The 25,372-nt window shown below is 39.7% G+C and overlaps 1 protein-coding gene across 3 annotated transcripts in view; it reads left to right on the plus strand.

Annotated features, from left to right (window-relative positions):
- MSH3 (mutS homolog 3) overlaps positions 1-25,372 on the plus strand; it is a 171,690-nt gene continuing 146,318 nt past the window's right edge. The window contains exons 1-8 of one of the 3 annotated variants that reach the window (XM_039545119.1): positions 1-282; positions 6,565-6,688; positions 11,185-11,408; positions 12,884-13,099; positions 15,525-15,641; positions 16,409-16,526; positions 18,942-19,087; positions 20,686-20,852. In XM_039545119.1, the coding sequence (XP_039401053.1) occupies positions 133-282; positions 6,565-6,688; positions 11,185-11,408; positions 12,884-13,099; positions 15,525-15,641; positions 16,409-16,526; positions 18,942-19,087; positions 20,686-20,852 (1,262 nt within the window). In that variant the 5' untranslated portion in view covers positions 1-132. The remainder of the gene's footprint in view (positions 283-6,564; positions 6,689-11,184; positions 11,409-12,883; positions 13,100-15,524; positions 15,642-16,408; positions 16,527-18,941; positions 19,088-20,685; positions 20,853-25,372) is intronic. The other 2 variants (XM_039545117.1, XM_039545118.1) reach the window with 2 other exon arrangements.

Below are 25,372 nucleotides of genomic sequence, written 5' to 3' on the forward strand. Positions count from 1 at the left end.
TCCAACCTCCTTTCCTTCTAACTCCGCCCCCTTTCTAACCTACACGTGGTGCCGTGATTGCGTCACTGTTGTGTTCGGCGGCGCGCGCAGGGAACGGCGGGGTCTGGGCTGCTGGTTCCTGCGTTCCCGAGCATGCGGCGGGGGCGAGAGCCGCGCGGCCCCGGACAGTCGGTGCTGAGTAAATTCTTCCGGCCGGTGGGGTCCCTGCGCGTAGCCGGGTCCTCAGCCGGCTCCGCGGCGAGCGGCGGCGGCGATGGGCTCCAGGCTGCGGCTCCGCACACGGTGCGCGGGGATGGGGCGCAGGAGCAGCCGGCGTGTCGGGAGAGGGACCGCTGGGCCGGGCGGGTGTGGGGCAGCAGCCCCGGGGCGGGTTTTTCTTAACGCGCTGTGTGATCCTGGGTCGGTGCGTGGCCACAGATACTGCAATAAACAAACCCTTGCTAGCGCCAGGGCGGGCCCTGACCTACCGGGGTGCAGGGATAGCTTAGTGGCTTGAGCATTGGCCTGCTAAACCCAGGCTTGTGAGTTCAATCCTTGAGGGGACCACTTAGGGATCTGGGGCAAAAATTGGTCCTGCTAGTGAAGGCAGGGGGTTGGACTCGATGACCTTTCGAGGTCCCTTCCAGTTCTAGGAGATTGGTATATCTCCAATTATTACCTATTACTGGGCTTCTCCCGGGGCCTTGGAGCCCCTCATGCCACCTCCACTTAACTGTCTGGGTAATTGCTGCTGTTACAATGCTGGGCTAGTGCCCTCATTCCTCCCACCAGCAACACCACTAGCAGAGCTGTGTGGCTGAAGAGTCACCGGATGTGGTGTTTTGCTGTCTTGTCTACACTACAGTGGTGTACTGCTGTAATGCTTCTGATGACATCACTCCTAAGGGCTAATCTACACTAGAAATTAGAAAAGTGATAGTGATGTAGCAGTGCTGCTAGTGCAGATGCTCTGTGCTGGTAGGAGAGAGCTCTCCTGTTGGTATAATTACTCCACTTCCTTGAGTGGCAGTTGTCATGTCAGTGGGAGAGCTTCTCCCGCCAACATAGCACTGGCCACACTGATGACTAGGCCAGTGTAAGTTACGTTGCTCAGTGGGATGGCTTTTCCACACCAAAGTAAGTGCTAGTGTGTACAAGCCCTTAGTTGATGGGTGAGTGCTCGCCTGTCAGCTTAATAACTCCTGCTTCTGTGAGAAGTGGTAGCTATGTCAGTGGCAGAAGCTCTCCTGTGGACAAGCACTGGTGCTTAGATCAGTATAATTTATGTTGCTCAAGGGGGTGGATTATTCATATCCATGAGTGACATAAATTGTACTGAAGTAATCTGTAATGTAGATATAGCCTGAATTAAACTTCATTGTGAACTCACCACATACAAAATGCTCATCACTTAAATCTGCCTTTCTTACCTGGGTCTTTCGAGGACAGTGGATCAAGAATGGAAACATAGTTGTGCAGTTGAGCAAACTACTTAACGCTCACTATCTATAATACAGTTAATAAAATTAGGGAATTTTTTAAAAAACAAAACAAACTAAAATCACTCCAGACACAAAGGTCCTTATATGCTCACCTGACTCTGGAAAGGGGAAAAAAAGTTAGGCATTTGGGGTCACACAGTTCTTTTATAAACTCAGCTGCAAATATCAGATGCTGCAAAGATAGTACTTGTGTGGGCCCAAAAAAGCATTGCTTTCCAAAACCTTAGAGGAACTGGAGTAGGGGGTCCAACCCACTGAGTGGGAATATGCAGTAACCACTTCCAAGAATCTTGAGTTTTACATAGGACAACTCTCAGAAAATAAACTTAAAGCAACCTTATCAAATCCTGAACACCCACTAAGCCAGGGCAAATATTTTTTCTTAATTGATTTTTTAAATTATCATTAATCACCATGATACAGAGCTTGGTAAAAAAGATATTGTGCCTACACTGATAGATTTGCTGATAATTTGGAAAAGTTGGTTTTAAATTGAGTTACTTTCAGTTTTCAGCTTTATTTTATTTTGCCACACATGTATTTGGAGGCAGGAGTTATTGTTTTTCCCTTCCCGTTCCTGTTTGCTGCTTATTTTGAGGGACCTTTGCGTTGTAAACTTGCATCAGCAAACAGCACTGGTTCAGTGCCTTCCTTAATGAGGAGACCTTTCAAACTCAGTATCTGTAAATAACATCTGAAGACCTGTCTATCCTTGTGAAGGGACAGAGCAGGCTGCTTTCAGCTTGAAGGCAAATCAGGAATGACCCTGACACCCAGATAGAGTGGGGTCAGTGGCTTACTGGCAATGACAATTGAGACTTGAGAATTGAGACTTGTGGTGCTGAAATTTTACCAATAGCGAGGGAGGTTTAGGATTTTGAGAAACCACCAGAGCAGGTCCTTTATCGTTGTTGGAAAGAAAGGTAGTGTAAATTGATGTTGTTCAAGCATTACTCTTGAGAGACTTCTGAGCCTAAAAATTCTGCACATAATATTGCAAAATTCTGCATATTTTATTTTTTCAAAATAACACAATATAATCATGCCAGTTTCAATTGTTTTGTCATTTATTTCAAAATACCTGTCCACAGGAATGTCTGTAACAATACAGACAACAAAAGAAGATTCAGAAAATGTTTTCTGACAAATAGATTCCTTACTAGGCATAGCAATACATTACTTTGAGTAATAATTTATTTAAACTACAATACAGACACTCAATTCCCCCCCCCCCCCCATCCCCATGTGTCCTTGTACTCCTCCTCATTTTACCTTGCAGCATGGAGTATGATGTGGCATGCTCCATAGAAGTCTAGGAGATTTCTGCTGCAGTTTAGAAAAACATTTACACTACTCATCAGGGGCAAAAGTTTTCTTTGTGGGCAGTTGGTGTTCCATGCCCATATAATGTATTTTAGAGTCTTCATTGTTTTGTAGTCTTTGAGCTTCCTTATCTGTCAGAGTGTTTTCAATGTTGTCTCAACATATCTGCCAGTCAGCTTTTCTTCTCTTTTTAGTCCTCCCACCCTCAAAAGATTCTTGAAAGGTGTGGTTATCAGCTTCCTAGCAATCAGATATCTTGTTCTACAGTGAACATCAATCTGCTGCTGCCATGATGATGTACTCACCTTTTGAGCCTTTTTGTCACTAAAAATAGGATTTTTAAAAAATCAGTTACATCTGTGAGAAGAGCAAGTGAGTTGCATGTTTTAATAGGCGATCCTTCTTTAACTTTGTTTTGAAGAGACAAAATTGTCTTGTGTTCTCATCCCAAATTTAAATAAAAAATAATATCCAAGTTCAGACCACTAACCTTATGGTTAAATCCTCCTTGGGGAATCTAATCTCCCTACTCTTGATGTAGAGGGCATTTTATTTAGATAATTCTAAGAGATTTAGAAGGCTGTGTAAAGGGAATGCTATTTCTACTTCCGTTTAAGTGGATTAGGCTGTCCCATTTAGACATGCATTAGCTAAGGTGTCCGAGTGAGTTCAGATAGTCTCAGGGACTGTCAGGGCTAAGACAACATTTATGCCTCCATAATGTTTCCACCATAAAAAAAATGTGCATGGCTGCTATCTTGTGTTGTTTACACATTTACATGACTATACTCTCTTTACATGACATCTAGAACTGATGTTTACTTTGGGAAGGCAGTTTTACAATCTTTTTAATTAGATCTCAACCCATTTTAGAGCTGTGTTGTTTGCTAGATTCCCACTAATGGAACTAATCAGTGAAGAAACTGTTATTTTGAAAGTGTTGCATCTGCTATCAGCCCACTGTCCCCTTTCCTTGGATTTCCTTGCTTGTAGGACTGAAAGTTAGTAAGAAGAAGTAAGGCAACTGAGGCCACATGGCCATGATATAACCTTTGCCTAGAACAATTCAGAAGATGATGCTCATGCAGCCTCACTGGGCAATACTTTTTAGAAAATTCTAGAAGCTCAGCTCTGTAGGGAGGTAAGGGGCACATCCCATACAGACAATGCTCTCAGAGAGCCATTGATATCATGGCAAGTGATTTTTTTTATAGCAGACCTTGAACTGAGTGCAGGATTAGATTAAGTTTTGATTTCCTCAGTGACATACAAAAACATCTGTTTTAGACTGTCGTGTAAAATGTTACTACTGTTAGAAGTGCCAGAAGAGACCGTCATACATGCGTTTATACATATCTGGAACTGTAGAATGACAGTATGCGTCATGTATATTACAAGAAATAGTCAAATATAAAGAAATTACTGAAACCGGAATACACTTGCAATCTTTATCAGTCAGAATATTTTATGAATGAAGATGTTATCATATTCTGATCAATTTACTGACCATAGAACGTTAAAGATAATCATTTTGTCTGATTCCATCGTTTAAGAATCAGCAGTCAAAAATACTTTTTAAAGGAAACCCCCCCAGAAAATCATACTAAAATAGACCATGGTAGTAAGCCTTTTAAAAGTTTCAGATATGTCTTCCTATATTAGACAAGTTCTCAAAGTCAAGTCTCCGCCAACAAAAAAAAAGTTACTCATATTTGAAACATATATTAATATGAGCACATAGGAAAAATCTCATTGGTATGAGTAGCAACAAATAGTTAAAATCCTTTTTGATAAATTAACATAGAAATGTGTATTCATCACACTTTCTACGTACAAAGTGCTATGGATACAGAAAAGATAATTTTGTAAGTGGATTAGTTATGGATGGAAGATGCTGGATGGATAATCCTGGTAACTGAAATCTTCTCTCTCCTGACGGCAGATGCAACATTACCCAACCAATATCCCTCAATCCTGTTCAGTTTACATGCACTATTAATTCTTGTCCTCTCTGTCAAAGAGCAAATAAACATACCACTTGTGCAGAGGTTTATAATGTGGATGTCTATTCACTGTGAGCTTTGAGGGGATCAAGGACTTAACACTTTACAAGCAGATAAAAAGGTAAAGATCACCTATGGCACTATAATTTAGGCCACCAAGGCCTCAGGCTCCAATGAGCACCTTGTAAGCCTGAGAGTGTCTGTGCAGAGCTATTGCAGGGTGAAGGCCCAAGTCATTTCAGGTAGGGCAGTGAAAAGTTATCTAATGGTAACGTTGGTCACAAAGGGTCAGAACCTAGTCCCATTAAAGTCAAAGGATGTTGCACCAGTTATTCTGTTGGGATAAGGATTTTGTCCAGCATGTCGATATAGTCGAGCCAGTGACCTGGAGACTGGACCTATGTTGCAATAATACCTTGTTCTGTCTACTGTCTGTAGAGTACACTAGTTACTCCTTGAGGAATTCTGTGCCAAAAAATTAAAATTTCTGCAACAAAATTTAAAAATTATGTGCCCAATACTTTCAAATTCTGCATATTTTATTTGTTGAAATAACACAATATAATCACACCAGTTTCAATTATTTTTGGTCATTATTTCATAATACCTGTCAGCAAGTATGTCTGTAACAATAAAGACAACAAACAAGATTGAGGAAATGTTTTTTGACAAATAGATTCCTTACTAGGCACATTAATACAGAACTCTGAGTAATAATTCATTTAAATTACAATACAGAACCATATTTCCTGCACCGTGCAGAAGCAGTGCAAAAGCTTGGGGAAGTCAGGGGCAACGGAGGAGCTGAGGGAGAGGGGAGTAATTGCTGGGAAGGAGCCTTGGAGTGAACTTGGAGGGTTGTTGGGTATGGGCAGGAAAACTGGAACAGGTTTTTTTGGGAGAGGGGGCAGGAAGGGATTGTTAGGGAGCTTCCCCCCTGCAGACCCTGGCTGACCCTTAGCCTTTCCCATTCAGTCAGGTACATCTGCTCCTGTCCCCATATGCCCTTCCACCGCCACTCAGACACCCATCCCCCTCCCACTCCATGTGTCCTTGTACCCTCTGTTCACATGTGTCCCATTCAGACACCCACTCCCCCATCACCATGTGGGCCTGCACTCCCTCCCCTGTTCCTGTGTGTCTCTGTGATCTCACTCAGCCATCCCCCTTCTTCCATGTGGCCCTGCACCTCCCTCCCCCCCTGTGGTTCTGCACCTCCATGCCCATTCAGCCCCTGCCCCAATCTGTCTTTCCCCCCCCACAAGCCTGTATGATCCCATCTGTGACCCTCTAGCTCCTGTCTTCTGACCTGGCCCGACAGGCGCTGTGAAGAAGGCAGGTTTTTTCTTTTCCATAGCTGGCCAGGAGCTGCTGCTCTGTTCTAGCATGACAGTACCCTCTGGTGGGCAAAAAGCAGAACTGCAGCAACTTTCTGACAAGCTTTTTTCTGTGCAAAAAATTAAAATTATGTGCAGCTCATTAATTATGTGCATGTACAGTGACACAGAATTCCCCCAAGAATAACTAATTTTTGTATCTGTTTTGAAGAAATCTAGTCAATTATAAAAACCATTGTATAGATAAATATACAGTTGGTTAAAGTAGCAAAGAATTCTAAGTGTTATATAGAAAATTAAAGTGGTGCTTTTACTTTATTGTGCAGAGATAAAGTTTGTTCTTTGGGTGTTTATTTTTCACTCTTTCAGCATATGACAAGGAAAGAAAATAAACTAACTTTTAAAAAATTAATGTTTTAGACTTCTAAGTCTGGCAGAAATAAGAGAAGAGCTGTTGAAAACAATGAACCTAGTAAAAAGAGGACAAAACCAGTACAAACTAATAGAAAGGAAGGCCATGATGCAGTGAAGATTCTTGATGTTGGTGAGTTCATTGTAAACAAAAACTTGCAGGCACTGAAACTGAATAAAAGTTATTAATTGTCAAAAGTTAAAATTACAGTGTCATAGTTTAGGAACTGGCTTTTGAATTCAGTGTATGTATTTTAAAGTGCCATTAGTTGCTGAGAAATCATAGCTGCTAGTTATGTTGAAACTGATTTAAGAAAAAAGTTGTGCTCTGTTTCTACACCAAGCATTTAACTTAACAAATTAATGTTGGTAGAAAAACAAGGCAGTGAATAAAAAGGTTCATTAACGTCATTAAAGATTTTGAGAAAAGAATCATTTTCAGAATAGAAAGGGACTGTATTGATGTGGATCAGCACTTTTATAGTGCTTGAAAGTACACCTCTACCGCGATATAATGCAGTCTGATATAACGCGATTCCAGCTATAACGCAGTAAAGCAGTGCTCCTGGGGATGGGGCTGCTTTACCTCGTTATATCCGATTTCGTGTTACTGCAAGTGGTTCCTCTGCGCCCGCCCATTACTTGCTGCGGCCCTCCCCGGGGGCCCCCCGCCCCAGCTCACCTCCGCTCCTCCTCCTCCCAGGATCGTGCCACAGCCCCGCTTCTCCTCCCTCCCAGGCTTGCTGCGCCAATCAGCTGTTTGGTGCGGCAAGCCTGGGAGGGAGGGGGAAGAAGCGGAGCTGCGGCGCACTTGTGGGAGGAGGCGTAACGAAGGTGAGCTGAGGCGGGGGGGCCCCGGGGAGGGCCGCAGCAAGTAACAGGGGCGCAGAGGAACCGCTCCCTGCTCCAGCTCATCTCCCGCCTCCTCCCCTGAGTGCGCAGCCACCGCTCTGCTTCTCTCCCCTCCCCCCTTGCAGGCTTGCTGGGCCAAAGGGTTGATTGGCGTGGCAAGCCTGGAAGGGAGGATGGGAGGGAGAAGCGGACTGGCGGAGGCAGAACAGAGGTGAGCTGATATAACGCGGCCTCACCTATAACGGTGAGATTTTTTTGGCTCCCAAGGGCCGTGTTATATCGGGTTAGAGGTGTACATCAGAAATAAGAGTGAAAAAATGTCGAGACATACTATCAACTTGAAATATAGTGTGTTTAAAAAAAAAAAAGTAGCTAAAGTAGTTTCTTATGGTACACTGATGGTACACTCAGACCCCCTACTGATTTTGTAGCTTTGCAATTATTTTGCTCTATTGAAAATAAAATAAAAGCATTTTTTTTGCCTTCTGTATGAGATAGACACAAACAGGGAAAGCTAAGGCCCAGATCCAAAAAGGTATTTAGGCACCCAAACCCTAGATTTAGGCACTTTTACAATCCACAGAACCCCCACTCAGCTGCCACCTCAGCTGCTTAAACCCAGTCAGCGCCTACATTTTTGCTGTAAACGTTCCCTAGATGCCTACATTTCTGCTTGTGGGCTTGTTCACTGCTTCCCCCTCTAGGCAATGTGATTCTCATACCAGGGGAGGCTAGAGATTCCTGCAGAGCATGGTCCAGCAGGTGTGTTCTGAGTATGTATACTGGAGTGGGCCCCATTCAAAAATCCAGATGGAGGAGGAGCGTCCCATATAACCAGGGGTGAAAGTAACTTAAAGGACTTACTAGTACGCCAGAGCCCTGAGCAGGGGGTGTGGCCTCAACTGGAAGAGGTGGGACCTTTAATTCTGCTGGCCCAAGGGCTCTGGCCACTGCTACTGCAGCGGTGCTCTTGGCCCTTTAAATCACCGATGGAGCCCTGCCGCCACTACCCTGGGGCTCCAGCAGCAAGTCTCAAGCAGCACTTTAAAGGCTGTGGGGCTTCCCGCAGCAGCCGGAGCCCCTGGCCCTTTAAATCACCAGCCTGGGGAAGCCGTGGTCCAGCACAGCATACTGGCTCTTCCCGGTACACCGTACTGGCTTACTTTCTTCTGTGCATATAACTTAGCCCAGTGGTTAGAGCGCTCAGATACAATTCCTTCCTCTGCCTGATGGGGAGAGAGGATTTAAACAGGCATCTCCCACCTCTCAGGAGGATTCCCTAACTGCTGTGCTATAGGAGACTCCAGTCAGAGTATTTTTCAGTCTCTCCTGTTGCAGCTGTTTCTCTTTCGATAAATAATTAGTCATTAGGCCAGAGTGTGTGACTGAGAATGGTTCTGTAGCCTTGTGGTTAGGGCATTCATGTGGGAGGTGGGAGATCCGGTCCCTCGGCTCCAAAGACTATTGTCTCCTGGCAGCCGGGACACCCCCCTTTCTATGGCATCTCCATCTCCCTTAAGTGGCTCCCCACCTAGTATGTTGGCTTTTGTGGATCTCTTTCTTAGGTGCCTATCTCTCCCCATTCATTGTATAGGGAGGCTAGGCACCTAGCTCAGGCTTTGTGATCCCTTTGTTGTTCCACAGATTTTCTAGATGCCTGAATGTTAGTCTCTTTGTGGACCTGGACCTCACCGATTATACAGGGGAAATAGTGAAGCTGATTATACACAAAGTTCTGTTGCATTCACAAAGTAAACAAACTGGAAATTGTTTCCCCTCTAATGTCTTTCAAGACATTATCTAAGGCCTGGTTGACACTAAAAAGTTAAATTGACCCAGCTACATCATTCAGGGGTGTGAAAAAGCCACATTCCTGTGTGATGTAGTTAAGCCAGCCCAATCCCTGTCATAGACAGCGCTAGGTCAGTGGAAAAATTCTTCTGTTGACCTAGCTACAGCCTCTCAGGGAGGTGGATTACCTGCGCTGATGTGCTACAGCAGCACTAAGGCTATTTCTGGACTTAAAATGCTACAGTGGCACAAATGCAGCTGTGCCGCTGTAGCACTTCATTGTAGATACTCAGTACAGCTGCAGGAGGAATTCTCCTGTCACTGTAGTTAATCCACCTTCCAGAGAGGCAAGTAACTAGGCTGATGGAAGACTTCTTCCATTTACCTAGAGCTGTCCACACTGGGGTTAGGTTGGCATAGCTACATCTCTCATGAGTATAGATTTTTTTTTTACACCCCTGAAAGACGTAGCTATACCTATGTAAGCTTTTAGTGTAGTCCAGCCCTCAGGTAGGTGTTAATTGTAGCAAGAGTAGATTAAAAATAGTCAGAAGTGTGATTTTTTTTTTTTAAGTTGACCCTGGTTCTTTATGTAGCTATGTAAATACTAGTTGTTTTAGACTGATTATGGTTTAATGTTAATGTGAATGTGTATTTGTGTAACTACAGTTACACAAATAGTTACTCTATTTTATTATTCTAGTTATTTAGATTAATCTAGCATAAATATTCACGAGGTTGGGTAAGATACAGTAACTCCTCACTTAAAGTTGTCCCGGTTAACGTTGTTTCGTTGTTACATTGCTGATCAATTAGGGAACATGCTTGTTTAAAGTTGTGTAATGCTCCCTTCTAACGTCGTTTGGCAGCCTCCTGCTTTGTCTGCTGCTTGCAGGAAGAGCAGCCCGGTGCAGCTAGCTGGTGGGGGCTTGGAACCCGGGTGGACCGGCAGCCCCCCCCCCCTCAGCTCCCCGCTCCCCGAAGTTCCCTGTGCAGCAGCTGCCTGCAGTTCAGCTGTGTCCCTCCCCCCACTGCCATGTGCTGCTCCTGCCCTCTGCCTTGGAGCTGCTCCCCGAGACTCCTGCTTGCTGTGCGGGGGGGGGAGTGAAGGAAGAGGGGGGGCTAATGTCAGGGTGTCCCCCCTCCCTCCTGCTCCTGCACCCCACTTACCCCATCTTCCATAGAGCAGAGGGGACACACCAGGGCTCAAGACAGGGAGCTTGCAGCAGTTGCAGTCTCAGGCAGTGTACTTAAGGGAAATGCGCATATCTCCCTCGATTCCTGCTGCCTTGTGTAAAGAGAGAGTTAACCCTTGAGGGCTCAGCCAATTGCTAGTTCATCATTTATCAGTAAGGGAAATATCCCACCCTCTGACTCCCACCTCAACCAAGCTTCACAATCATCATCACTGTGTACCAGTATTAAATTGTTTATTTAAAACTTATACTGTGTGAGAGTATATATGTAATATAGTCTTTTGTTTGGTGAAAAAAATTTCCCTGGAACCTAACCCCCGATTGACATTAATTCTTATGGGGAAATTGGATTTGCTTAACATCATTTTGCTTAAATTCACATTTTTCAGGAACATAACTACAATGTTAAGTGAGGAGTTACTCTACTGAGTGCCTTCTTTTGTAATGCAGCACTCTGCCTGGTACCCTTTAGTTGCTCACTCCAGAGCCTTTACACAGAACAATCTGCTCCCAGTTGTCCACTTCATTTGAAGTGACTTCCCCGAACATGAATGACTCCTTTTGCTTAACCACCTGTCCCAATTTATATTTAGCACAGACACTACCCATCCTTCCCCAGACCTGAAGTAGAGCTCTGTGTAGGTCAAAAGCTTGTATCTTCCACCAACAGAAGTTGGTCCCATAAAAGATATCTATCTTGTCTTTCTCATCTTTGATGTCAATCTCATTGAAATCGTAATTGCAAGGTAATTTGCTAATACATTTTTCTTGTGTATTTTTACTAATGAAGAAGAGCCTAAGAAATGTGCCAGGCCCTGCATATGTGTGAAAACATTAAACAAACTGAGAGAATTCTGCAGTGATTCAAAGCACCCATGTAACAGAGTCCAGGTGGATACTTTACAAGGGAGTCAATCTGTGCACTTGGAAAAATGTCCGACTTTTGTGGAAAGAAACCTGGAAATGAACAGTGCTCTTCATTCTCAGGACACAGGTTCTCAGGTCAGTGAGAAGGTATGCAGTGCTTCTGTTCCAGGGATCATTGAATTATAGTGCAGTTTGGAGTCCTTTTTATGTTTAAAATACAGGCTTTGTTATTGTGTTTTTCTTAAGTTCAGTCTGACAGAATGCAACATGAAATTATGCGGTACCGTACCAATGATAGAATCTGACATTCATATTCTAGCATGTTACTAAACTCTTAACACAGTAAGCAAAACAGCTCTTGATAGTCTTCAGTGACATTCTTAAACAGTACAACTGAAGTTTTAATAAACAGAATGAGGAGTACTTGTGGCACCTTAGAGACTTTCAAATTTAGTTCTTTTTGCTGATACAGACTAACATGGTTACCACTCTGAAGTTTTAATGACATTTGTTTTAAATAAGAAATGTTTAAAGATTAGAATATAGAAAATGGTGGTAACAGCCTGTACTTTGGATGTTAGTGAGATTGTTCGCATTCACATACACATCCTTTCCAATGTGACTTCCATCTGAGTTCTTGTTCAGTTCAGGTGTTATAATAAGGATTGCAAGAATTCTCATAATTTTCTCACATAGAAACTAGTACAATATTATTACTGGAATGTAACATATCCCAGCGGGATTCAAGGTTGTTATAATACTCTATAACGTTCCTCACTGGGGAAGATGTGCTTAGACCAGAACGTATTTTGGAGATAGGCTTTATATTGAAAAAACTTCAGAATGATATCTGTGCAGTAACCAAATAATTGAATATAGTGTTCCTATGTTCTCAAAACAGGCTATAATAGGAGTTCTTGTTAAGTATTTGTGCCCTGATCCTGCAATCTGATTGAAGTAGGAGAACCTTGTATCAGCCTGGTGCCTCCTTGATTTCCATATGGGCACAAGAATCTCTCGCCTGGATCAGATTGTGGGATTGGCGACTTAGAGGCCAAGGCACATAACGGCTTGTTTGATGTGCTGCTTTTCATGGATTGGCTGGTTATTGGTCAGCAGAGGAGAGCTTTACTTCCAGCACTTCTATATTATCTTCCATAAATATTTTTCCCAGTTAGATCAGTTAACTTGCATTTTTGGTTGAAGGAAAGATACCAAATTTGATAAGATTTGACCCTTATATTTTGATTACATGGACAATTGATGGAAGAAGGAGAGGCCAATTGAAGACCTCTTGGAAGGTGATTGTGTGGAGTGGGATTGAGTGTGTGCAGTCATGTGATCAGTCACAGAACTTTTCTTTATTCCCTTTCTATTGCTTGTTTTCCTTTCATGATCTCCTTTCTCAGTTTATTGGGCTACTGTTTATGCATATGTATTGCACTAGCTGACAGTAGGTACAGGATTGTTATTTTAACCTGAGATAATGCTTCAATATATTCAGCACAGTTGTATGACAGCCAGTTCTGGATGCTGGAACTGTATGTTTTTAAAAGTGTAATCTAAGTATTCAGTAATTAAGTGTTCCTCCATAATTATTGTAATACCTCTTTTGTTCACAGGAACAGTCATCCTTTAGTCTTAATCAATTTTCAGCATCATGTAAGAGTTTTGAAGGCTCTCAAAATATTTCTAATACAAACCTCCTTAATAAAAGAACCAAAAGCATATACACTCCACTAGAACTCCAGTTCATAGAAATGAAAGAACAGTATAAAGATGCTATTTTGTGCGTGGAATGTGGATATAAGTATAGATTCTTTGGAGAAGATGCAGAGGTAAGTAACTTTTACCAAGAGCACTTACTGCTGCTCATCTTATATTACTTTGTTACATTGTGTGGAGGGCTACTCTCATTGATAACCTCAATTTAAAAAACGTTTTCCAACACTTGTAATCAAGATACAAAAGATCTAACCTCCTTAAATCTAAAGGTGTCCATTACAAATTGTCTTTGTACCATATAAAAGGTACATCAATATTTACAGTATTCCCTGTTTGAAGTATTGACAGATTAGCAAATATTAGATACTACAATAACATTACCTTGTTTATCAAAGTTAAACTGAAGAAATTAAGGGTGAACTGTATTATGGCATAAAACTAAGTGATCAGAATAAAAATATTTAGCTTGACATTAACCTGATGATTTCGTCTGAAAAATGCAATGTCCAAGTGCCCTAATTGCATATATTTGTGCAAATAGTGACTACCGTCATTAATAGAGGGCTATATAGAAATTAATAGGGGATGTTTGACACAATTGGGTATGAAATTGTATCTGATGCTTTATCTGTACAACTGTAAATCTATATGAACAGGCAAAAATTTCAAAGGAACATGGCTTACATGTCTCCAAACTACAAAATGGCCAATAAACATCCTTTCTGTCATCTCTCTAAATCATTAATACTGATTTAGCCTTTGTTCTGAGCTATTTCCATATACAATTAGGAGCAAAAGGAAAATTACTTTTGCTTAGCCATTGGAGGCTTCATTTTTCCAGTTGTCTTTGTTCTGAGTATTTGGTCTATCAATTTGCTAGCAAATTTACTGTCCTGAAGCCTATTCAGGTTGGTTAACACCCATCTGCTTGTCCAGAACACAAGGTTGACATCTGGAAAGAAGAATGTCTGAGTCGTTGTGTAATGTCATGTTTCTAGCAGCTGCTGAGATTTTATTCTTGTGAGGGTGCTTGGATGCTACTGTGGTAAGTGCAGTTTCAAGGGCTAGATAGTTATTTAGGCTTATCAAGGTAACATAACTTACACTGCCTTCTTGCACTGAACTTCAATGGGAACTCTTTGACCCTTGGTATTCATTCAAGATATCACTTGCAGGGTGGATTGATTTTAAATCATTGGTTTCAATCACTGATTTAAAGCATGTTTTTAAGCAAGAAACCTTGATTTAAATTAACAATTTTAATCTTGTTTTGCTTCTGTACTTTTTAGTTACCTTTGTAAAGAAGGTTCATTCTCATTGGCTGGTAACCATTTAAACAGGTTGATTTGCAACTAATTATAGCCAACTAAATTTGGTACTTCCTTTTTGTTAACCAGAATGGATTCACTATATCAGCACATACTTATTTAAGCAGTTATATAACTTAACATACATTTATTCAGATTCTAATTTTTTATTTTTTTATTATGTAAAAAAATTGTGAATGATGCATTTCTTTACTAGATTAATTTTTTGGTTGTGTTTTGAGGCAAGCATTCTCTGTGTAGAAAATAAAATTAAATTAAAGTGCACTAGTATTTTAAAATTATTTTTATTAGTTCAATAAAACTCTCTTAATGTACTGGATACATTAAAAAAAAGTTTAGTGGAGTTTATCAAAATATGTTTTGCATTTAAAGCTAACTGATTTATTAAACAAAGGAAGTATTATCTTTATTCAGTAAATTGAACTGATGGGTTCTGGGGATTATGTCTTTCAAGACTAGTAGATCTAATCCTTTCAGACCTAGCTTTTTTTATTCAATGATTGTAAGAAGAAAACGAGCTTTCCTGCTTTTTTCAACTTCTGATTGGTTTTTTGACTTGAAATGACCTGGTCATTTAACTGAACTAGTTAAATAAAAATGAAGAAAATATTCCTTCTGCACCTGCAGAAGATGCCACTGGACTTATTTAGCACTTCAGCTGACTCTGGTTCCAGGTGCTTAGCCAGTGACTTTCATCAGTTCAGTTGTTTGATGATCTTTTAAACTTCAGCAGCAAATAGGTACTGCTTCTTATTTTTTGTATTTAATTTAAATTATTTTAATAGATTATAATTATTTTAGGTCTTTAATGTAGCCTGTTGTATTTTCAATTTTAATTTTAAATGGGTTTATTTTAAAACAGAAAATGTATTTAATTTAAATCAAAATAATTTTATTTTTTAAAAAGAATAATTGATTTTTATCCACCCTGATAAGTTGACAAGTAAAGCCTGCGGGAGTGGAGTCCTTTGTTCTGGTTAGGATGCTGAGACTGTGAACTCTTGCTTCATGCTTAGTCTTCTAGTACCTCAGTTCTTCTGCTTAGCATTCCACAGCACACTGCCATAGCTTTGGTTAATAGCTGATTTGCAGTATTGCTTTTTGACAAGTTTGTATTCACACAACTCCATCATATTTACCAAGGAAGCTAGACAGGGAATGTGAAGTAAGAGTGACCTGAATTGTTGACTATTTTTTTCATACTTCGCAGATTGCAGCAAAGGAACTAAACATTTACTGTCATCAGGATCACAATTTTATGACGGCCAGTATACCAACTCACAGACTATTTGTTCATGTACGGCGACTTGTAGCAAAAGGATATAAGGTCATTTTTTGATTTAATTAGATATTGTTAAAACCAAAATAGTCTCATTCCTTACCGAAAGAATTTGTTGATGTCATATGGATGTTGTCTCGCTTTTTTGAAAGATACAAAATATGAAACCTTTTAATATTTTACTGGAAAAATACATGAAACTCCCTTTCATTCAGTGCTTTCTGTATACAATGTCTTGAAATTTTTATGATTTTTAGTTATGTTGATTCAAGCCTCCTCTGTTGATCTCACAATATTTCAGGGTCCAATTGACTTTTCTGGAAGCAGTTCTGTCTGTCAATGAGTAATAGAAAGTAGGACAGAAAGCACTTTCTCCATCTCTCTCTCCCCTTTCTGTTTTCCTCTCTTTTTTAACTTCCCAACCCATGTTTTTTCCTCTCTTCTTTCCCTTCCTTTCCCCTTTATGCTCATGTGAGTCTTTTTTGTACCTCTTATCGCCTGATGTTCTGGTGAACTTTACTATCTACAGTGAAAGAATTGTTGCAGTAGGTGACAGGTGGTCAGCCTCTCAAGCTAAGTTGTTTCAGTATAGAACATGAGACAGTAAGGGCAAGAGGAGAAAGAAGTTGCAGGTAAGCTGCAATTCTGTCATACTTGATGGGCTGAATTAGTAGGACTAGTTTTAGCCCTTCTCCTCTCACAAGCACATTATGGTTTACTATTTGGATCTCTTAAATTAAAGTTTTGTTGTTGTTTAAAGTTGGTTATCCTTTTTTTGTTCATCAGCTAACATTTTCTATTTGTGTATATTATAGGTGGGAGTTGTAAAACAAATGGAAACTGCAGCACTGAAGGCTGCTGGAGAAAATAAAAGCTCTCTATTTACTCGAAAACTGACTGCTCTCTATACCAAATCTACACTTATTGGAGAAGATATCCTTTTTGATGTGTTAATTATTTTGCTTTTATACTAACCTTCATTGTGCTCTGTGTTATGCAATGTTCAGTATGAGTTGTGTGTGTTTGAGATTTCTTCCCATAGTCCTTCGGTATAAGAGGGCATGTTCCTGTTAAGTAATGGGGGTGGGTGGGAAGTGCTGACTGTTCTTTTCCTCTGCACTGGGAATGTTCTGGCTGTATTGCATCTGTTGTCACTTTTGTATTTACAGCAGAAATTTATTCAATAGGACTGGGAAATAGAGGATGGTGAAATGTTAAAACTGTCAATATTTGTGCGTTTCAGATGTTTTGCAATAGCATTGGAGTCTATTGCGAGATTGCATTATTGGAGCACTTTTTGGAAATGGCAGTGCATCCAGTTCCATTAGTTTAAAAAAAAAAAAAAAAAAAAAAACCGCTGGAAATCAGCATCAGGAATTTTGTTGCTAGAAATGAGACTTCAAGAATCAAGGGCTTCCTCATCTTAACCTTTAATATTTTTGGGTATGCAATAAACACGAGAGCAAAATTTTCTGTTTGCATAGCCTGGGGGGAATTACTTATATGACAAAATAAAAATAAAAAAGTCAAATTGTAAATCCCTTATACAGGTGCATATTTAGTGGCCAACACTTAATATAAAAGGAAATCTATGGCAGCAGCAAATAAGGTTTCTGAATGGTTTGCTGTGCTGTTAAGACAAGGCTAATGATGCTTAAAAGAAGATCCAAATTTTAGGCTGTGGACGTCATCCAGATTTCATGAAGAATGAAATCTCTCAGGTTTTTAAGTGTGTTGCAATATAACAGAGATTACCTCGTCCCCACAATTCTTGTTTTTTTTCAAATGAGAAAATGGACTGCTAGGGTTTATGCTGTGCCTTTGGTGATGTCATGACCAGCTTTTTGACCAGTTGGTAGGTATAGCATTAGTAATACTTAATGAAAGGGGGAAGGATTAAGAGTCTGGAGTCAGCACCTGGATTTAATTATGTTTAGAGGTGGATACAATTAAAACAAACACAAGTGGGTCCTATGGCCTAATAATGAACGAGGGGAGAAGTACTATTGACACTGGTAACAACGTTTCATACAAAATGAGGTGAGCCTGAATCTAAAGCCAATGGGCTATGAAAAATCTAACATTGGGAGCCTGCCTTAATTCTTGTAACTGAAATAGGCTATCAAAATGAATTAAAAATGGCTTTTGACGAGCAGAGCTATTTCTTTCTACCTTTTACTTTGTCCATTTCTTTGGCTTTTGTCACCATCCCCATATAGCACCCACAGGTTCTTTTAAAAATTTTACACTAAGTAGTTATTAGGTACTTAATGCTAAAGAAGAACATGGACTTGACTTGAGCTCACTAAATTAAGATGAGCTAGCCCTATACAATGTAAGATGTGTTCTCATCCACTTCCCTCTTCTTGTGACTAAACCATTCTCCTATCTACTTCCTGCTAGCTTTATAAAACCACTCTTCAGGTTTGGTACATTTGCCCTCTCTGTGAGGTCCTGTGTGCCAAGAGGGAGACGAGACAAAAGAAAACACATCTTCTATTTATTTCTTGATTAGGTCATCCTAAAACTGTAGTTAGGGAAAGGGGTACTAGAAGTTAAAACCCACAAATCAGGGAAGCAACTTGCTGTGCAATTGTTTAATGGAGCAAGGGCATTATAATACTATTGTTGGTGTTTTTTTGCCAGAGACACCGGTGTGACTAGTTACTCTTGAAATGTGTTGGAAGGCTCAGGTAAAAGCCGGTGGAGTGAGGAACAACACTGAATGACTGACACCTTGCATGGTTTGAATGGAATAAATAAATGCAGGTGATCTTTTGCTCTCCACTGCTACTGCTAGGACACTAGTGGTCTCCATTGCAGACTGTTGCTACTACATCAAGTCCTAGCTTCCTGGCCTGTGATGCTCATCAGCAAATTTGCTCTTTTCATTGTCAATTGCACAAGTTTTACAAGCTGGCTAGTAGGTTACTTGGTCAAAGTGCTACTTACTGAGCAGGGATAGCACAAAGACAGTAGGGAATTTAGTATCTGCAACAGCCTGCTATTGTTTGAATGGAAGACTGCAGACGTAGTATAAAGACTGGTGTTTTGTTGAGATGATGATGATATGTATGCATACGCTGTGGGGCTCTGTCAGTGGGCATGGGCCTAAGGCCACCATTGACTTTGGTTTTGGTGCTGTCAGGGATTTGAAATTGACCAGTATCATACCACCTGAGTCAGTTTTATGTAGGAAGGAGTTTTATGTCCTCTGTCAAGTTGGTGTTTGTGCTATGTATATGGAATGCTATTATGTTTATTCCAGAGAGAAAATTGTTTTCAGCAGCCATCACTGGTTTTATCTCTGTGTGAACTATTTGGTTTGTTTTTTTTAATATTTATCAAATGTGAACCCCTTGCTGAAGCTAGATGATCCTGTAGATGTTGAAGAATTAACAGCTGATGTTTCCGATAACTATCTTCTTTGTATCTGTGAAAATAAAGAAAGCTTAAGAGACAAGAAGAAAGGGGATGTTGTCATAGGCATAGTGGTAAGTTTTCTTCCTTGAGGAATCTGAGTTTGTGGTTATGGCTTATTTTGTGATTTATCTCTGTGTTTTAAAATTCCTTTGTGATTGTCTCTCCTGACAGTAATGGTGTTTATAAGACATAACGCAAAGTTTTTCATGAATGGTATTTATATCTTTCAATTCATTTGTGAATTGAATGAGACATTTTATATCAGGGTTGGCAACCTATGGCATGCGTACCAAAGGCGGCACGTCAGCTGATTTTCAGTGGCACTCACACTGCCTGGGTCCTGGTCCCAGGGGGCTCTGAATTTTAATTTAATTTTAAATGAAGTTTCTTAAACATTTTAAAGACATTATTTACTTTACATACAACAATAGTTTAGTTTATATATTATAGATTTATAGAAAGAGACCTTCTAAAAACATGAAAATTATTACTGGCATGCAAAACCTTAAATCAGAGTGAATAAATGAAGACTCGGCACACCACTTCTGAAAGGTTGCCGACCCCTGTTATATAAAAAATAATCAGAAACACTTGAGTTGATCGCTTGATTTATATATCAGTATACAAGGCATATCACATTTGCTCATGCATAATTGCTTGAAAACATAGTGTTTTATACAAATACAAAAAAAACGTTAGCATTAAAACATGTTTTGTAAATTATGTTTAAAAAATTATCCCTCTTAAGTGTTCAAAACGCTTACACTTGTTGCTGACTGCATCTGTTTCCTCAATAAATTGCTCTTCCTTCACAGAAGTTTAGTAATGAGAGAGTCACAGTCTTCTTAAACTTTAATTTCTGATTTTCTTTGGAGATTCTGAAATGAGAACTATATAACTGGGAAAATGATGACTTAAATGAGAATTGATTCTCTCTCTACTGATGGTTCCTTCATTCATTTTATTTACATGGTTTTTTTTATTGTACTTATCGTGATATCTGACCACCCCACTGTTTATCTGTCCCAGTTATAAGTGGTGGCGTACCGTGTCAGTCTGAAGATATTAGAGAGAGATTCGCTCAAAAGCTTGTCTCTCTCTCCAACAGAAGTTGGACCAATAAAAGATATTACCTCAGCCACCTTGTCCCTCCTCAGTTGTAAAAGCACATTTTAGAAAGACATCTTATTTTTAGGGAGAATCCTGTCTAAATTCCATAGGTTTTCAATTAGGTGGATTTGCATTGCCCCTTAATAGGGGCAATGAAACTTAACATATTTTAAGACATCATTATCATCCTGTTTAGTCTAACATTTGGGCTTTCAAAATTGTTAGGATAGGATCTATGTTCTCTACATTTGAAATATGTACTTATTTTTAATTTTCCAATGTCTCCAAGAAATTGTGGGACTGGTGGAGTCATCATTTTTGTGTAGCACACCATTAAGTGTGTGCGAAATTTCCTTGCTAATTTGTTAAAACCTAAATGGTTGACTAACCAAAACTCGTCTTTGAGCTTTACATGTGCCTGCTGGCAGATACTCAAAAATTGTTGTGCACGCTCAGAAGCAGCAAAAGTGACTTATTTTGGCTTCTGCTGCCTTAGCAAAATACGATGTTTGTCAATGGCAGGGTGAATGCTCTGTTTATATATTTTTGTATCTGACAGGCAGTCCAACCCACTACGGGGGAAGTAGTTTTTGACAGTTTTCAGGACTCCGCATCTCGCTTAGAATTAGAGAGTCGAGTTTTGCGCCTGCAACCAGTTGAATTACTGCTTCCATCAGACTTGTCGGCTCAATCTGAGAGGCTCATCAGCAGCATAACCTCTGTAAGGTATGTTGTTACATTATGTAGCAACTTTGGATCTGGAAGCCAGCAGTGATGCATAGTTTTCTAAAGTAAGACCTTTGAAACTTTCACAGTTCACTGTTTGCATAAATATCCCCTTAACTGACATGATCTATCTATCTAATATAAGTAATTCCAATGTGCCCATCACTGTGGTATCTGAATGTGATGTTGAGCTGCTTGTGTATCTTATACCTTTAAGTTCTCTGAATGATTTGAGGCTTTCCCCCCTTCTATAGCACTCTTTGTTAATTAGACATGGAGAATTAAATACCTGTTGGAAAGTTTTTGTACTTCCTATTAGACTCTCTTAAAACTGATGGGACAGAAGTATTATGGCCATTCCATCATTTACATTTCAACATTTCCTTATATTTTTAATGACAGATGCTTCAAAAGAAGGCTGGAGGCTCTTTTTCAATGGCAAATTTATTGTGGAATTCAGTCTGGGATAAAAATAGACTATAAAGCTGTAGCTGGATAACATAGCCATGGGACCATAGGACAAGAGCATGTCATCTTTCTAAACATGGCTTGTGAGCTTGCGAAGTCCTGCTGACACTCCTTATGGTTGCCATTTTTTTTTCTGTGAATGTAGTGTTAATTTTTTTAATGGTTTAAAAAAAGTATACAAATGTTCAAGGAACTGTTTTCTTAGCTTTTAAAGAAGCCATAGAGATTTTCTCCTTTCACAGAGGGAGTCAAAGATGATGCTGGGACTTGGCAGGTCCCATGAGTTCCTGAACTTCATCCTGCAGGACTGCCACGCTTTTCAATTGATTGGTTTATAGCGGCAGCTTTCCTGTATTTATATAGGAATTAGAGGAACAGGAATATATGAATTTGAAATGTATCTCTGCTTTTCTAGATTTAAACATTTATTGGTTGTGTGCAATTTGCATTTCCAGACAAGACAATTCTATGACAGATGTCTAATTATGGGAAAGAGATGTATATTAATATTTGAACAAATTAGGCAACTTGTAGAGGTTTGGAATTGCTGGCAGCTGGGAACAAGAAGACTTGTTCTTTGTCCAAATGGAAAAATAGATTAGCAGATGCTTTGACGAACAGGAAAAAACAGTTGCGTGTGTGTGTCTATATATTTATTTCTTGAAAACAATATCCTGATTGATAGATCTCTCTTCAAAAGGGTTTATTGACCATTTTTAGCAATTTATATGGTGCCAGTTTGTAAAAAGATGGACTTCCTGTTCTATGGAAAATACCTTTTGGTTTAAAATAATGCAGTTGCTAGTTTTGTTAGTAATGTTTTAAGCTTTTTTTTCATATGTTGGATAGCAAATTCCTAAGTTGACTGAGTGTTGACACAATTGTTGAGGTAAGATGCAAGCTCAGGAGAATTCCTCAGAATTAAGGAGGAGACTCTACATTTTGCTGATCTTCAGGTTTTTTCCAGATGTTTCAACATTAGATTTGAAGTGTTCGGATTTTCATTTTGTTATACTTTTATTTCAGAAGTTATATTAGGATCTTACTTACATGCATAATATGGCAAAAAAGATGTCCTAAACGTTATTTACCAGGCAGCTAAAACGAACAGTTTTGTCTCTCTTTAGGAGTTGTCACAGAGAAAGTGATACTTCATGTTATCTGCAAAAATTTCATCCTTGTTGTGTGTTAAAGCAGCCAGCATTTCCAGTTATATTTACCACAGTTACAAAGTGCATCTGATTATTATTTGGTTAGAGATATGAGAGACTTCTGATAGTCCTTTGTACTAGTCAGATACGAATTGGACAAAATGCAGTTTTCCTTCCTGCTTGGAAATATTTATGTTGCAAAAAAATGATCTAATATATACATTTATTTTCTAGAAAAGATATTGGCCTTGGTGACTGAGTCAAATTTGTCTGCAGTTTTAGGGGGGTTTTTTATTTAAAAAAAAAAGGTGATTGCCTGTTCATTGCCTATGCTGACAAAAGGTATAATATAGCTCCTCAGCGTGGGTGGAGTTGCAGATATTCCAACACATTACCATTAACACACAGGATTTCCTTCAAAGGCATCACCACTGTAGAGAAACGCTACTCTAGCACTGTGACTACACACCTGATTTTGGAGTCTTGTATTACAAACTTGCAATTGGCATGTCCAATGCCAGAGTTAGCTAATTAGAAAATGTGGGAGGCTTTAAATGTATTTTTACAATAAAAAAAATAGAATAAAATGCCATAAATACCTCAAGTTGCATTTTCTGGCCAAACCACTTGTAATTCAGTACTTACATTTTTCTTGAATATGCTGGGCTTGCACTTGATTGTTTAGTCAGAGACTTTGTCAAATACACGGTTGAGATTGAATGTGTCCTGCTGCCCACGTATACTAGTATGGAAAAAGATACTGCAAGTAATGGACAAGGTTGTAGGCAGAACAATATCACTGGCTCTTTTTAAAATTGTGTAAAATCCATGATATTCAGCCAAGAAATGGCTTCTGTCAGAAATATAGTGCAGAAAGGATGAAATTCACATGCCCCATTCCTGCACAAAGCCAAAATAAACAGACTTTGTGTGTAGAACTCTGTGGGAGCTGGGAGAGGAAATCCACCTCCAAATTGCAGGCAGGACATAGGAGAAGCGTAGCAGCTCTTTGAAGTCTTAGACTGAAATAAAGGCTTCAGTCCTTTACATCTCTTAGGGGGTAGGATTTATGGACGTTAGATTTACATAACTGGAACATGCTGCAGCCGGGCCGCGCAGTCTGGCTCACCAGAGTAGCTCCAGCCAGGCCAGAGACATCCTCCCCGGCCCTCCCCAGATAAGCTGGGAAGGGATGGGATGGGGAGAGTGTGGGGGTCTCGGGCTAGGGGTGGGGTCATGTGGGGGGTGGTCACAAGGGTTACTTCCCCAACGCCCAGATTCTTCCCCCCCCTGCCCTCCCCGCCAAAAATTTCCCCACCAATTGATGTCCCGGCCCATTAGGGTAAGATGCTGGCGCACCGGGACACTTTGTTTACTTAGGTTTACCTCTGTGCCTGTGGACGCTCAAGGTAAACAAACCATTTTGGCCCGTGAGCCAAAGTTTGCTGACCCCTGAATTATAGGGTCGGATTATGAATGGGTCATAAAAATTTTCCATTTTTACTTATCCATCTTGGGGGTGGGGGGTTGGCTTATAAACAAACTGGCTTATGATCGAGTATATTATATACGGTATATTAAATTTTAAAAATTCTTTGTTTTACTCTAAGGCATTATTAATAATTACATTAAAAATCTACATTAAAAGCATGTTAATTAAGGTTATAAAGTCAAGCACTCAAAAGTTAAGAAATGGCATGCAATCTTAATTCAGCTCCATTATACTTACACATTATGATACAGTGCAGTCTGATCAGACTCTGAGGGGCAACAGCATGCTTATTGCGGCGGAAATCTTTGGAGATTTAGATGCCAAGCTAAGAAACTTCTGCTGATAATGTGCAAATTGACATTTTTTCAGATGTCTCATAACTTGACATTTTTCCACAGGAACAGCAAAAGGCACATCTTAGACACTACGGTGATGCCCCTGCTAAATTTCAAGTCCCTGCTCCAGAACACAGAGGCACTAGAACTTCTTTAAAAAAAAATTACAACTCTTCATTAACATGGGCAAAAAAAGTCGGTGCTCCCAGAAATGGCATAATAATCTATGCTGAAATTAAAAAAAAAAAAAAAAATTTCTCTTGAGGTGAACATCTGGCATGGAAAATTTTATCCTAATTGGTTAAAGTTTGTCAAAAGCTATAAACAACTGAAAACAGTTTTATAATGAGAAGAGTTGGGCAACCTTAACTATAAGAGTTGCTACCTGCACTGTCTATAATACAAGTAAGGAAAATTATTTTTTAATAAAATACAGTATATAACTTAACAGTGTTCCTTTACATTTGTCTCCTGGGTGATCTTGATGAGAATGAGCTTGATAAGTAAACTATTCTTGTGAATACCGTGTACTAGTGGTGGAGTGTTATATACTCTGCAGAATAAACAGGAAGACATGGTCCCAGCCCCAAGGAGCTTCAAGTGTAAATTTAGGCATGACAAAACAGTGGCAGTAACAAACAGTGAGTGGACATGGTGAAGAAAGATGAGTTCTACAGAAATAAAATTTGGTTGCTCAGCATGTATGTTTATTGTAGTGGTTAACTGACTTTTTTGTTTTAATATGGGGATATGACAGCAGGAAAATAGTTAAGGTGGCATCTTCTGAATATTAGGGTGAAATGCTGGTCCTATGGAAATCAATAGAAGTTTTGTCATTAACTTCAGTGAAGCCAGGATTTCACCCTAGGGTCTTCGTAAGAGTTAACCAGTTTCATTGAATTGTGGTATCTATTTACTGTTAAATTATTGGGTGCAGCACTTTAGCTAGCTACTCAGATTTTCATTCCCAGTTAATGTTTTTTCTTGGTAAACTATGTCCCTTAGTATTTCTCAAACTCTTTGAAGCAAAGGTATAGAAATCTACATAAAAAATTATTTAATATAGCTTCATTT

Source organism: Mauremys reevesii, linkage group 6, assembly GCF_016161935.1.
Source record: "Mauremys reevesii isolate NIE-2019 linkage group 6, ASM1616193v1, whole genome shotgun sequence".
NCBI classification, from domain to species: domain Eukaryota; kingdom Metazoa; phylum Chordata; order Testudines; family Geoemydidae; genus Mauremys; species Mauremys reevesii.